Here is a 13,595-nt window from a genome sequence, read left to right on the forward strand (position 1 = left end):
GCTGTGCTAAAATTCTTTTGTAACTCCCATGCACTTTTATGGGAGTTCTAAAAACAGCGTAGCAAAACGCGCTTGACGGTTTCCAAAAAACCATCCACCTCGTCAGACAATGGCCTGAGCCCAGTGACAGAAGGTAAGACGGGGATCAGGAGGCAATAGGTGCAAGTCCCAGAGGTGTGACAAGCATCCATTGGATATTTATGATATACCCTGTGGATATGCCTTAAATGTCCGAGATGGGAAAACCCCTTTAAAGTTACTGCAACAGCCCCCAGTGTAATGCTCGAGAACAAGGGATGTAGTGGTAGGACATGACAGTGGAAGGTCATGTCCTCAGGCACAATATTATGATCTAGTATGAACAAAAAGAAGTTCTGCTATATAGGCTGTGCACACCTTTGAGGGCATATATATATATATATATATATATATATATATATATATATATATATATATATATATATATATATATATATATATATAAATCCGTGTGATTAGTGTAACTTTGTAAATAGCCTTTATTAAAAATTGTTTTACTTTTGGAGATATAGCTGCTCTGTAATCTCTATACAGAACAGCTGTATCATTCACTTTACACTTAATCTGTCAGTCCCACGGACCTGGAAGGTTCAGTGTTCACGGGTCATGCATGTCTCCGACACACAGGATCCACGTGTAAACGATCACATCTAAGTTCAAAACTTAGATGTGATCGATTACAGGTGGATGCTGCATGTCAGACATGCAGGACCCGCCGACGATGAACCCATCAGGTCCCCGCGGGACAGACAGATTAAGTGTAAAGTGAATGATACAGCTGTTCTGTATAGAGATTACAGAGCAGCTATATCTCCAAAAGTAAAGGAAACTCTTAATAAAAACGATTTACATAGTTACACTTATCACACTGACTAATCTATATGTGTATATATATATATATATATATATATATATATATATATATATATATATATAGATAGAAGCCCTCAAAGGTGTCCATAGCCTTTAAGTTCTACGATCAATACAAAAGAGAACAACATGGCAAATTCTATGCCACATTGTCATTAACTAAATCTTCTCTTACCATTTTGATAAGAGATCTCCCCAGGTTTCCAGAATTTTTTCTGCACATTCTTTGGATACATCTCCAGAACCACTTAAAAGGGGTTCATCATTATCTAGAAGAGAAGAAAAAAAACACAGAAGTGTTCAGTAATACATCACAATAAAATCCAGGATATATATTGAAACAAGATACTAAAGAACTTTAGTTATGACTTTAAAATAAACGGGTGATAATGCCTCTCCTGCTGCTCTACACTATTCGCGGAGGGAAAAAAATAAACCGGAGACCATCTTCTCTCCGCTATTGCAGCAGGAGAGCACTAGTAGCGTATATCAGTCCTTTTGTCCTATTGTGAGCGTAGCTTCTGTTGCCAGGCAGCCCTCTAAACTTATTTGGGTGCTCTCTAGCAACTATGCCACTGTTAACAAGACTAACTTTCAGTGTGAGGCCCCCTAGTACTAGAACATGTGGGGAGTAGGGAATTGGGGATAACAAACCCACTTGTATTTTCACGATTGGCAATTTACAATATAACAAGCCCCATTTGACTGCATTTTTTTTTCTCCATTTGATAATTTCTTAAACAATAGCTATCCTGGACCACGCTTGATTGTTATCAAGGGATGTTATTGTGGCATCAAAGTGCTAGCGGCTAGGATTCCTGATCAGATTTTTATTTTTTTAAACCTCACCTGTATAAGAATTAACTTCCTTTAGATGCTGCACGGGAAGTTCTTTGCTGCTTTTCTGGTTCATCAGAATCTGTATAACAATTTCACTTCTGTACCCAGCCCTTCCTGTTTCTTTACCCCTCATCCCCAACATATACTGGTTATAGTGATCAGTATCTATTCATAACTTTACGAAGGCTGAGCTGCCTGTAATGTCAGGGTAGGGAGACAGACAGGTGAGCCCTAATCTACCCGCCGCTCAGTCCCTGCCTACTTGCATGGCCCGTCCTAGGCGACGGCGTACAACTGGGCGACGGTCCCTACGCTCAATAAGTGCACGACAGACAAACAGACGAGGGTACACAGAAGCTAAGGGAAATGGGGCAGTTGCCCACGGCAACACCGTGAGCAACAAGAGTAGTGAACGAGCAGAGTCAAACCAGGAGTGTACGAGGTACCAAACGCAGAGCAGGAGAGTAGTCAGTAAAGCCAGGGTCAAATTGTAGCAGAGGTCAATAGTACTAGCAGGAGCAGCAGAGCCAGGAAACCAGACAGAATCACAGGCAAAGGAGGAGTAGGAAATGCAGGTATAAATAGACAGAGGGCGGGAGCTAGCTCCGTCTGGCCAGGCTGTTATAGGTTCTCCCACTCCTCAGCCTCCCAGCCTGAGTGGTAGCAGATCGAGTCACTCAGACCTAGGAGCAGATGCAGACGGATTACCCACGGGCGTCGACACAGAAGCTGTGTCTGGTAAATCATTTACAACTGCCATCATGATTTTGTAATCCTTGGATTATTCTTGACCCTGTTATTTTGTAACTATTGCTTAATTTTTTGAAAACTTTCTTAATCAGCGAAGATAAAAGAAAAAAAAAAAAGCTGCGTAAGAGATTATTGCAAAACTTCCAAGAGCTCAAACTTTGGACCAACACAGCGTGAACGGAGAAGGGCAAAAATAAGACCATCCTGGGGTGGCTGCCAATTTCTCACACAATTAGAATAAATGCTTGGGCAGCCATACGATACAAGATCTTGAAGGCCTCAATGGTGCAGACAGCAGCGTAGAATGATGGATTTTTACATAGACCAATGGCGATTTCAGAAACCAATACTTTCACCACTGAACATATTTTGGTGACCGGCCGTGCGATGATATTTGGTCAGCTACAAAAGTCACTATTGATAATGATTTCAGTAAATAGATTGGTAGATTGGACTCGTGCGCTCACCTTCTTCCTCATCATCCTCTGGGGGGGAGGGCATGCTGGTTCCCTGCGGTCCACACTGTGAAAGACGAATTGATGGACTTGCAGTCGTTTTCCTCCTCTCTCTTTCCGATTCACTTTCTAAGCATATGACCTCGTAGAATGTATCGCAGTTACTCTTTCTCTCTTTCCTTTCAATCTGTAACAGAATATAATGTGTCAGATACAGCAGTACTAAAGTCTTTGCAGACATCCGTGTTTTCTATTTATCAATCACTCGCTCACTAGACTTTGGACATAACTAAACTTAGGCACCACCAGATACTATTGGATAGAATTTAAACTACTAGGCTGCTAGCGTGATCTCTGCCCCAAAAATGCCAGGTCTGATTTCAGCCGACCATACAATGACATTTTACAGGTTACTTTAACCCTGTAAATCCGCTTTAATGATGTGGGTGTGATGCTTTATTTGCAGCTATAATGTACGCATCCACTAATACCAGAATATAAATAGCCCGGGATCACTAGAACACCGTGATTCTTCAGCGCTGGCCAAACCAGGCAGGGACTTTTGTGGCATGCTGGGACTTGTATGCGGTATAGCCGTGATCTGCAACCTGTGGCAAGTCCTAAAAAAAGTTTTTACTAATCCGACCGCTATTATGGATTTTGTATATGGCCGCTGTTGTGGCTTTTTCTTTATCCTTCTTTTATTGGGATATTACTCTTAATTCTAATATTTACTCAGACAACTACACATCAAGCGATCACAATGGACGCTCTACTATTGTTTCTTCACAATGTTTTTAAATGGTCAAAACTAATTCTGCTTTATTTTTAAGGCCGGGTTTACACCTGCGTTGGTGTTTCTGTTGTTCTGCTGCGAGAGAGGAAAATATCGTACGCGCCGGTTCCATTGTACGGCAGACGCCATGAACGCCCGATGGAACCCATTGACTTTAATGGGTGCCTTCGGGTTTCCGTCAGGGTACGTGGCTTTACTGGTAACAACAGTGAAGCGCGCTATTGTTTCCAATATTTTTAACTGGACCTCTGATGGAGCCTCCAATGCAGATGTTACACAGATAGATAGATAGATAGATAGATAGATAGATAGATAGATAGATAGATAGATAGATAGATAGATAGATAGATAGATAGATAGATAGATAGATAGATAGATAGATAGATTATATATATATTTTTATCTATCTATCTAACTAAACAAAAAAAATTACTAGAGAATCTCAGAAGAATTTTGGCTCAAGGAAATGTCTGCACATGAGCTGAACTTTAAATGTGCTCTCAGCCTACAAAAAATAAATATGTGTAGACTAGTAGCAATAAAATGCAGACGATAACAAGGCCTGGATCACCATAACCAGCTAGAGTTAATAACTTAGATCACCATCGATCACTGCACTGCAAACATCAGGAGGATTTCTGGCAAACTAGAGCGTTTAATTATTTTGCAGACAGCCGCCCCAGTCTAAATAATAGGTCAGGCGAGGAAGAGTCTGAAAGCACGGAGAAGCGAATGATAAATGAGATGAACTTCAGACGTTACATTGTGGACAGACTAACGTTTAAGGGGTCATATCGTTTTACTTGAACATGTAGTGCGCTGAACTGTTCATATACGGTGTTATTTGTCAGGAGAAAGGTTCGTTTGTTGAAATAAGCTCATCCACGTGGATGTGATAGCGACAGAGATGTGGGTGACGGAGATAAAGGGATATAACCAGCTTAGAGAGTTATGACAGATTTAAAGTTTGCCGCTCCGCTGAAACAATAAAAACAATAAAATACACCCAAACAAGCAAAAAAAATATAAAATGATTGCTGAATGAATTTTAACGCATCATAAAAAAGAAATATTAGAAATATATAGTTGCAAGTGTTTTTTTATACAAAGGGAGGATACAGTATAAAATCATTAGCATAAAAGGGTCTACTGGACCCGAATACTCCATACATTCCTAAATACCAAGTCTAAACAATGTTTAAAGAATAAGACTAAGTCTACATCTACTCACAATGTACATCAGTAATGCTCCAGCTTTGGCCAGTTCATACCCTCCCTCTGACAAACATCAGATCATATTTAGTTGGGGTACTAGAAGCGACATTGAATTTGTAATAGTTCTGCCCCTTAAGGCGTTAAAGTTTAGATTTAATTTAGATGCATTTATGCGGAACATATAATGGAGTTCTTGCAGACAACAATTTCCTCATATGTTATTTTTGGACTCGCGCTCTTGACAAATGCAAGCACTCTAATAATAGAATAGGGGAGCCGGCAGGAATTCAGGTTCACAGCAGCAGCTCTTCGTTCTGCGGACAATCCTGAACGATATGGGTGGGTGGGATATGTGAAATCCACTGCAAGATTATTCTAGGATTGTAAAGAGTGCGATTCCAATAACAAGAGGACGTACACTTTAACCCCTTCCCGCCGCAGCCCTTTTTCAGATTTTCATTTTCGTTTTTTCCTCCCCACATTCTAGAAGCCATAACGTCTTTATTTTTCCGTCTATATAGTCCTATGAGGGCTTGATTTTTGCGGGACGAGTTGTAGTTTTTCGTAGCACCATTTATTTTGCCACATAATGTACTAGGAAACGGGGAAAAAATTATTTGTGGGGTAGAAAATGAAAACAACAGCGATTCTTCCATGGTTTTTGCGTGCAGTTTTTACGGAATTCACTGTGCAATTAAAACATGTTAACTTTATTCTGTGGGTCAATACGATTATGGCGATACCAAACCGAAGTGTAAAAAAGAAAATTTATTTTGTGTCGCCAAATTCCGAGAGCCATAACTTTTTTATTTTTTTCCGTCGATTAAGTGCTATGAGGGCTTATTTATTGTGGGATAAGCTGTAGTTTTTAATGATACCATTTTGGTGTACATGCAACGTTTTGATCACTTTTTATTTCATTTCTTGTCGGAGATTAGGTGACCAAAATATAGACATTCTGGCGTTTACAATTTTTTTTTTACGGCGTTCACCGTGCGGGTTAAATAATGATATATTGTAATAGTTCAGACTTTTACGGACGCGGCGATACCAATTATGTATATTTATTTATTTTTTTACTATGCTCTAGGGGGAAAATGGGAAAAGGGGGTTTTTTTGAACTTTTAATATTTTTTTTTTTTTTTTTTTTACACAAAACAAAAACAACTTTATTTAACTCATTTTTACTTTTTTTTATTAGTCCCCCTGGGGGACGTCAACCAGCGATCGCTAGATCGCTTGCACGATATACTGCAATACTAATGTATTGCAGTATATCGTGATTCTGACAGGCACCTATTAGGCCCTGTCGGAGGCAAGGCTTAATAGGTGTGCAAAGATGGCGGACCTGGGGGCGTTCATTAAGCCCCCAGGCAGCCATAGCAATGATTGGGGCGCGATGAGCTGTTAGAGGGGGTCGCCCCCTCTTTCTGACGATTTAAATGCTGCGGTCGGTATTGACCGCGGCATTTAACGAGTTAAACGAGCGGGATCGCACTCGAGCGCGATGCCGCTAGTTACTCTGAGGTGTCGGCTGTAACAAACAGCTGACACCGGCATCGTATGGAGCGGGTTCACTCCGTGAGCTCGTTCCATACTTCCCGTAGCCGACTTTGGCGTGTGGATAAGTCAAATGTCGGGAAGGGGTATACTATTACCGTATATTTTGACTTGTACATGCTTATCATTGTCATTTTATAAGTTTGTAGTCTGATCTAGTCGTATATTACTCTGAACTCACAGGAAAGCCTAAAAAAAAAAAACCTTCCTCCCAAAGGAGTTACTATCAGGGTGTGCTAGGTTGTGGTCTGTTGGGAGACTTTGTTTTGGGGGATATAGATTATGCATTAGATGACTTAGCCAACTATTATGTTCTGACTAAATCAATATCCATATTTTATATTTCCCTGCTCCAAAATTGACAAGAGATGCCACAGTTTGTAAAATGGTTGGAGATATTCCTGAACTGAAAAACGACTAAAGCCAGAATTGGGAGTCTGGCTGTACATTTTTATCCACTAAAGTGAATACAGGTCACAGATGTTATTACTCGGGTCACTTCACATTTAGAGGAGAGACTCTTCTCCTGTCCTCGTGGTGGCCGGGGGAGGGGAGTTCGGTCATTCCATGTTCTGCTGTGCCCAGCTATTTCCGTAGGATACAAACTGTGACTGCAGAGATCTGCCTCCGGTTAGTCACAGATAAGACAGTTACCCGTGTATCCTTTTAACAAAGTTCTTATCATTCTATGCCAAAAGATTTTTTCCTCATTGAAAGCACATATTGTAAGGGGTGACTAATCAGGTTTGGTTACAGCTATCACATAACTCCACATGAACCAGTGGGCATGTGCCATAGGGCTTCCTGGACATATTTTAGAAGGTCTACAGATGATAAATCATTTCTTTAAAATCATTTCTTCTAATGTCAGTTCTCTGCTCAAAGGCACATAAACCTATAGAGCAAATATGTCTGCATTTGCCTCGGATTAATTGAAGAGGAGAGGTCATATTAGTTGAACTGGTTAACTGACCTGAATAGTGCTGTCTCCTGGACTCCAGCACTGGTTGGATATGGCCCGCTGTTGTGTTGGCTCCCTATATGCCAATTTGCTGTAGTTAGCCAACAGGGTGGAGCTAGCTTCCCTGCCTCTGATGCTGACCAATCAATGCGAGGCAGCTTGAGGGTAGTTCACGTCCTGTTAGCCAACTACCGCAAATTATCAAAGGGAGTCAACACAACAGTGGGACATATCTCTGGAAAGGGGTGGGGGTCCAGGAAAAACAAATCAGCGCTATTCCGGTCAGTAAACCAGTTCAACTTATTACCTAGTGACATGTCCCCTTTAAACTACATCCTGCAAACACTAAGTATTTCTAAGCCTCTACAGGAGGACTAGGACTCGTGGTGGCTATAACAAAGGTTGCTACAATGAGCAACCGTGAGGCTCGCCAACCCCACAACCCACAGAAAATCCCAATCTGGCAGATGCTCCCCATATGGGGAAGCGCTGGACTGAATAATCATCCATATTTACTCAGTGTGTCGAGTTTTATTGTTCAAGATGACTTTGAAAAATAAAAAAAAGTTCCGGGTTTCCAACCAGGATCCTGAACATAAAGATTACCTGTTTTAGTTTGAGGAAGAAGTTTTCCGTTGAGCTCCTTTTGCTGAACGGCCAGTACAGACGTTCGCTGGCTGAGCACACTCGCACCTTTGTTTCTAAGAGGAATCGCACAGGCTCCTGCACTTCTGTAATTACCAGATCTATGGCCGTGGTGATAAAAAGGACCTTGTCTGTGGGAAAACATACACATCTAGTTAAAACAAAGTCAGAAGTCTTCTACACCGGATTAAAATGGATGTTCACCCACAAAGGGTCCAGCTAACTCCATAACTGTTCAATAACAGGGGGTTTTCCTAGATCAGACTCCTATCCATCGTTGTACCTAAAGTCTGCAAACCAGTAACATTTACTCATTGCTGCCAAATAACCCCTATTTTGTGTTCCATCCGCTGGTCATGACTGTTTATATAATGTTTTTGTGCTAACTAGATGACGTGCTGTTTATCCGTTACCTGCTAACCATGCCCTAGCGTACGTACGTCATCAATAGCGTCTTTTTAATGGGAGGTGTGTGGTCATCCGGAGAATGAGCATGCACGGACCCAGCTCGCATCTCTTAGTTCCATGCATGCGCATGTACTGCGAAATCGGCAGCATTAGCATTCCAAGGCAACATTGTAGTCGCTGAGATTTTAACCTTTTGGGGGGGGGGGACACGTGGTTCACTGCCTGGGGCAAGATGGAGAGGTGATGAACAGTTCACTATGTGTTTTGCAAGTAAGGCATGCTGGGAGATGTAGTTTCAGCATGGAGGAGAAACTACTGGCACGCCACGCACTAAAGGAAGAAGCATGTAAACAAACTGTGGGCGGCGAGGGTACCGATAATGGTAAAAAAAAAAAAACACACAAAAAAAAACAGAAATTTGTTTTGTCCCATGAGAATGTGGGGCACTAAATACTTTTTTTTTCTGCGGTTTTTTTTCTGGTTGATGTTGAAAAACCTCTTTAAAGGGGTTCTCCAGAAGTTAAAATAACTGCCCTGACAGTAGGAATTGTAATAAATAATAAAAACACAAAATAACCAATGCTCCCCTGTTAAATCCCCTGACAATGCAGCGCCGAGCTCCAGTGGTAAACCCCAGTCTTTGTTTACTTTGACAATGCCGTACATTGACGTGACCGGTGCAGTCAATCACTAGCCTCAAAGGTGATGCTTTCATGTACGGCACAAGACGACGGAGGCCAGTGATTGGCTGCAGCGGTCACGTGAATGAACAGCACATCATCACTGCAGGACAAGTAAATTAATACCGGCGGGGACCACCAGAGTGTCGGCGCTAGATTTAACAGATGAGTATTGGGGGTTTTTTAACACATTTTCTACTGTCAGTCAAATTTTTTTTAAACTCTCGGAAAACTAATGTAATCATTGTATAATGGAATTTTTTTTAATTATACTTTGTGTTTCAATTCTTCACCATATACAAAATGCCTGCTGGGGGGTAAGTGCACTGACACATTCACTGTATGCAGGCTGAAAACCTTCTGTGGTCATGTCCAGCACAAATGCAGTGTTCAATAAGTGAATCAGAACTTAACTCTTCTAAAGATATGAAAGCGTAGGAAACTTGCAGTAAAGTTCAGCGCAATGCAAGTGCATTTACACATTGCAGCAAAAAGTCTGTGCAGCTATGGCATCCCTAGACATCACTATCTGAAATATTTACAATTGTTTTCTTTCTGTAGGTCCAGTCTATATAACCCTGACAATAAATCAGTCTCAAACTCTTAAAGAGAACCTTTCACCAGCCCATACATGTGCAGCTGAGTGCAGCATGTAATAGGCAGGGCTGCATAAACCTTGTCTCACTTTAAATTTTTTTTCTACCCTCTTCTGTTATTTAGATATCGGTGCTGTTGTATTTGGTGCCCGATATGTAAATAATCCCCTGAACTGTCAATGGGGCGTGTAAATGGCATGGGGGTGTGTTACTTATCGCTGTGACACTGTCCAATCAGCTAAGGACAGTGTCACAGCGGCTCGTGCTGTGTGATCTCTCTCGCGAGATCACACAGTCTTGTTGTCCTTGTCTGCCGAGAGCTGAAGAGTGTTAGCGTGCGCACCCACACAGCTCCGACGCAGTTGCCGACGATACTCCCGCTGCCATGGAACAGAAGAAGAAGAATTCACATTCTTCTTCTCCTCTGCTGTTCCATGGTCTCGGCGGAGCTGTGCGGGCGCGCACGCTCTCCACTCTCCAGCTCTTGCCAGACAGTGAAGGAAAGACTGTGTGATCTCGCGAGAGAGAGAGAGAGAGATCACACAGCACAAACCGCTGTGACACTGTCCATAGCTGATTGGACAGTGTCACACGATAAGTAACATGTCCCCATGCCATTTACACGCCCCATTGACAGTTCAGGGGGTTATTTACATATCGGGCGCCAAATAGACACGGCACCGATATCTAAATAATGGAGGAGGCTAGAATTTTTTTTTAGTGAGACAAGGTTTGTGCAGCCCTGCCTATTACATGGTGCGCTCAGCTGCACATGTATGGGCAGGTGAAAGGTTCTCTTTAAGGTCAAAGCGATTCTAGGCTTCAAATACGCATAAAAATACTGCTCAGACTAAGCTTCCCTTTGACTTCCACGGGAAAATGTGGCATTAGTGCAGAACACAAGTATAATTAAATTACGCTTCGTGTAAAAAAAAGAAGCGTCATGTCAATACTTGCCGTGTTTTACGCATTGTGTATTCCATAGGAGGCAAAACCCCCAAAAAATTATGAAAAAAATGGCACATCAAAATAAAAGTATTTAAAAAAAACAAAAAAAAAGTTGTGTATTTTGACGTGTATTGCGCATTATTATTTTCTTTTTCAGCCTCCAAATTACTCTGTGTGAACATAGCCTTTGGTGTATACTAAAATCAGCAGTGCTATTGCAGGAGGCAGAGCAGCACCATGCGGCAGAAACTCCTTTAGGCCAGGATCATACACACAGTTTTGATGTAGTTTGACAGGTTTTTTTGAGCCAAAAATACAAGAATAGACACAAAAGAACGGAGATGCATCAGTCTTCTCTCCACAGAAAAAAAACAGCTGATCAAAAAAATTACACAGTAAAACATAACCTTTAATTAATATATTGGAATAAAAAAGGGAAAATGATTATCGTTCCAAACAATGATGCAAAAAAATAATAATAGAAATAATATGTTTGAGGGGAGGTTTTTTTTTTCTTTTGTTCATTAAGTTGAGAGAACAAGAAAAACAACTGACCCTGATTTACCCTATCGGATGATCCTTCCTAGTCGGAGTAAAGCCCCTACTGAAGGGACGACTCCAACCTGTACCCTAGATGCTCTATTAATGGCCTAGCCAATTCTTTATAGTGGATATCTGGTACAAGGTTGGGATAAAAAAACAAAAATACATTTGGGGCCTAAATGATCTGATATTCACAGAGGTTTGAACTATGGGAGATATAGGATGTGGGTAAAGCCTCTATTGGTATACTAAAAATGTGGAATGGCGGGCAGGAAAGGAAAAACCTAGTAAGAAATATTGCGGCACTCATCGATACTTTAAAGTGTAGCTAAACGTTTGACAAACTTCTGACATGTCATAAGTTTGGATTGGTGGGGGTCCGAGCACTGAGACTCCCACCAATTGCTAGAACGAAGCAGCTGAAGGTCTCGTGTGAGCGCTCAGCCGCTTCGTGTCTGTTCGGCTTTTTCCGGAAAAAAAATGTATCAGTGTAGACTCAATAGAAAGTCTATGAGCCCGTACTCCGATACATCGGCTTTCCGGAAAAAGCCAAACAGACACGAAGCGGCCGAGCGCTCACACTAGCTCTACAGCTGCTTAGTTCTAGCGATTGTGGGGGGTCTCAGTGCTCGGACCCCCACCAATCCAAACTTCTGACATGTCACTATGACATGTCAGAAGTTTGTCAAACGTTTAGCTACACTTTAAGTTTATTTATTGAGCAATCTTTTTCAAGATCTATCACAGGCTGAGGACTATTTTGCGTACATCCACGCTTCATGTCATCCCGTTATATGTCCATACCTCTCATGCGTCACAACGATACATTTCAAACAATTACAAATCATTCAAAACATGAAATAGTGGTACAAGTATCAGTGCACTGGTCACAATTGGTATATTTAGATGTCCTATCGGGTTTATAAAAAGGGGCTCAATCCTTACGGTCATTCAGACTGATCAGCCTTAATGCCTGACATTTCGATATCCATTCGGCTTCCTTTCTTCAAAGGACTATTTGTTTATCTCTTTCAGATTTATGTGCATCAACTTCATCAATTCGTATGACTTTGATGTTGCGATCTTATAGGATTAATAAATCGGGTACAATCTTCATCGAAACTTTGTGTTCTCTAAATGGTTTAAGCTTTGGGCATATGGTCTTCTCGATGTAAAAAAATCTGCACGGGCAGAAGATTACGTGCATTACATACAACATGCGGTTCTGCGGGTACTAAAACCCCTTACTATGTGCTTTATTACTCTTGTATGGAGAAGCTGTTTACAAGCAATGTAACAAGTGTACTGATAATTAGAATACAGCACATGCTTTTAACGGCGCCCCAAATTCCCATTCGCTGCATCCGTTAATAAACAGCATCTCATAGATACTCTTTTTTTATAAACATGAATATTAAACCTTGCATCATATTACTTTATAAACTAAACTGAAGTTACACATTAAGACCACTATAGCGTTCTGAATGATCCTACTGTCCTTTGTTAGCGGCGCGTTCTAACACCGCATACTTCTCAGTCGTTACATGTCGCAAAACTTGCCACAGTCCCTCATTTTTCTAAACGGTCCTAGCCAGGAATCTGATATATATATATACTTCTACCAATAATTGCATTTACCAGCTGCTAAATTTAATTCAATACATTTATTCAAAGTCAATTTTGCGTCTTTATTATGGTAAAGATTGATCAGAAAGACTTTGCGGTCTCATAATTTACACGATAATTGAAGCATTTAATAGAATACCTTTTGGCGTCTCCTCATTTACAGCCTGGAAATGTGGGGATTTTGTGTTCCAGCTTCCGGTGATGATATAGGACTTTCCATCGGCGCTTTTACCCATGGACTCCTAAAATATACAAGTCCCACAAGTTACCGCTCTTAGCATAATGATATGAGAACAGAACAAATAAAGGAAAGGAGTGACAATTTATGCACTTTACACACCTATTCGTTTTTGGTGAATTCCAATACAATTTAAGTAGGACACAAATATAAAATGCCCAAAAATGGGTCCCTTTAATTTCAAGCAATTTGTTTTGCCACTTCGGTCTAAAAAAGAATATTGCTTTTTTTAGGGTATATGGACATCTTAGAGGTGGGTCCCCTGCTCGGGATCCTCTTCTATGAGGAGTGCTAACAAACAGGGGCGCTCATTGTGGGGGCTCGAGCCGTCCATGTATTACTTGGATGACCACTTACCAGTTCTAATAGATGCATGTCACTATTCCGTACATCTCTACCAGGGCTAAGGAGGAGTCCAAAACACC

At 41.1% G+C, this 13,595-nt stretch overlaps 1 protein-coding gene across 1 annotated transcript in view; it reads right to left on the minus strand.

Annotated features, from left to right (window-relative positions):
• The window catches only part of RABGAP1 (RAB GTPase activating protein 1), a 163,926-nt gene that overhangs the window by 98,976 nt on the left and 51,355 nt on the right, over positions 1-13,595 (minus strand). The window contains exons 8-12 of the mRNA XM_075835522.1: positions 13,528-13,594; positions 13,072-13,174; positions 8,093-8,262; positions 2,967-3,141; positions 1,085-1,178 (exon numbers count right to left, since the gene is read on the minus strand). Of these exons, the coding sequence (XP_075691637.1) occupies positions 1,085-1,178; positions 2,967-3,141; positions 8,093-8,262; positions 13,072-13,174; positions 13,528-13,594 (609 nt within the window). The remainder of the gene's footprint in view (positions 1-1,084; positions 1,179-2,966; positions 3,142-8,092; positions 8,263-13,071; positions 13,175-13,527; position 13,595) is intronic.

Source organism: Rhinoderma darwinii, chromosome 8, assembly GCF_050947455.1.
Source record: "Rhinoderma darwinii isolate aRhiDar2 chromosome 8, aRhiDar2.hap1, whole genome shotgun sequence".
NCBI lineage: Eukaryota > Metazoa > Chordata > Amphibia > Anura > Rhinodermatidae > Rhinoderma > Rhinoderma darwinii.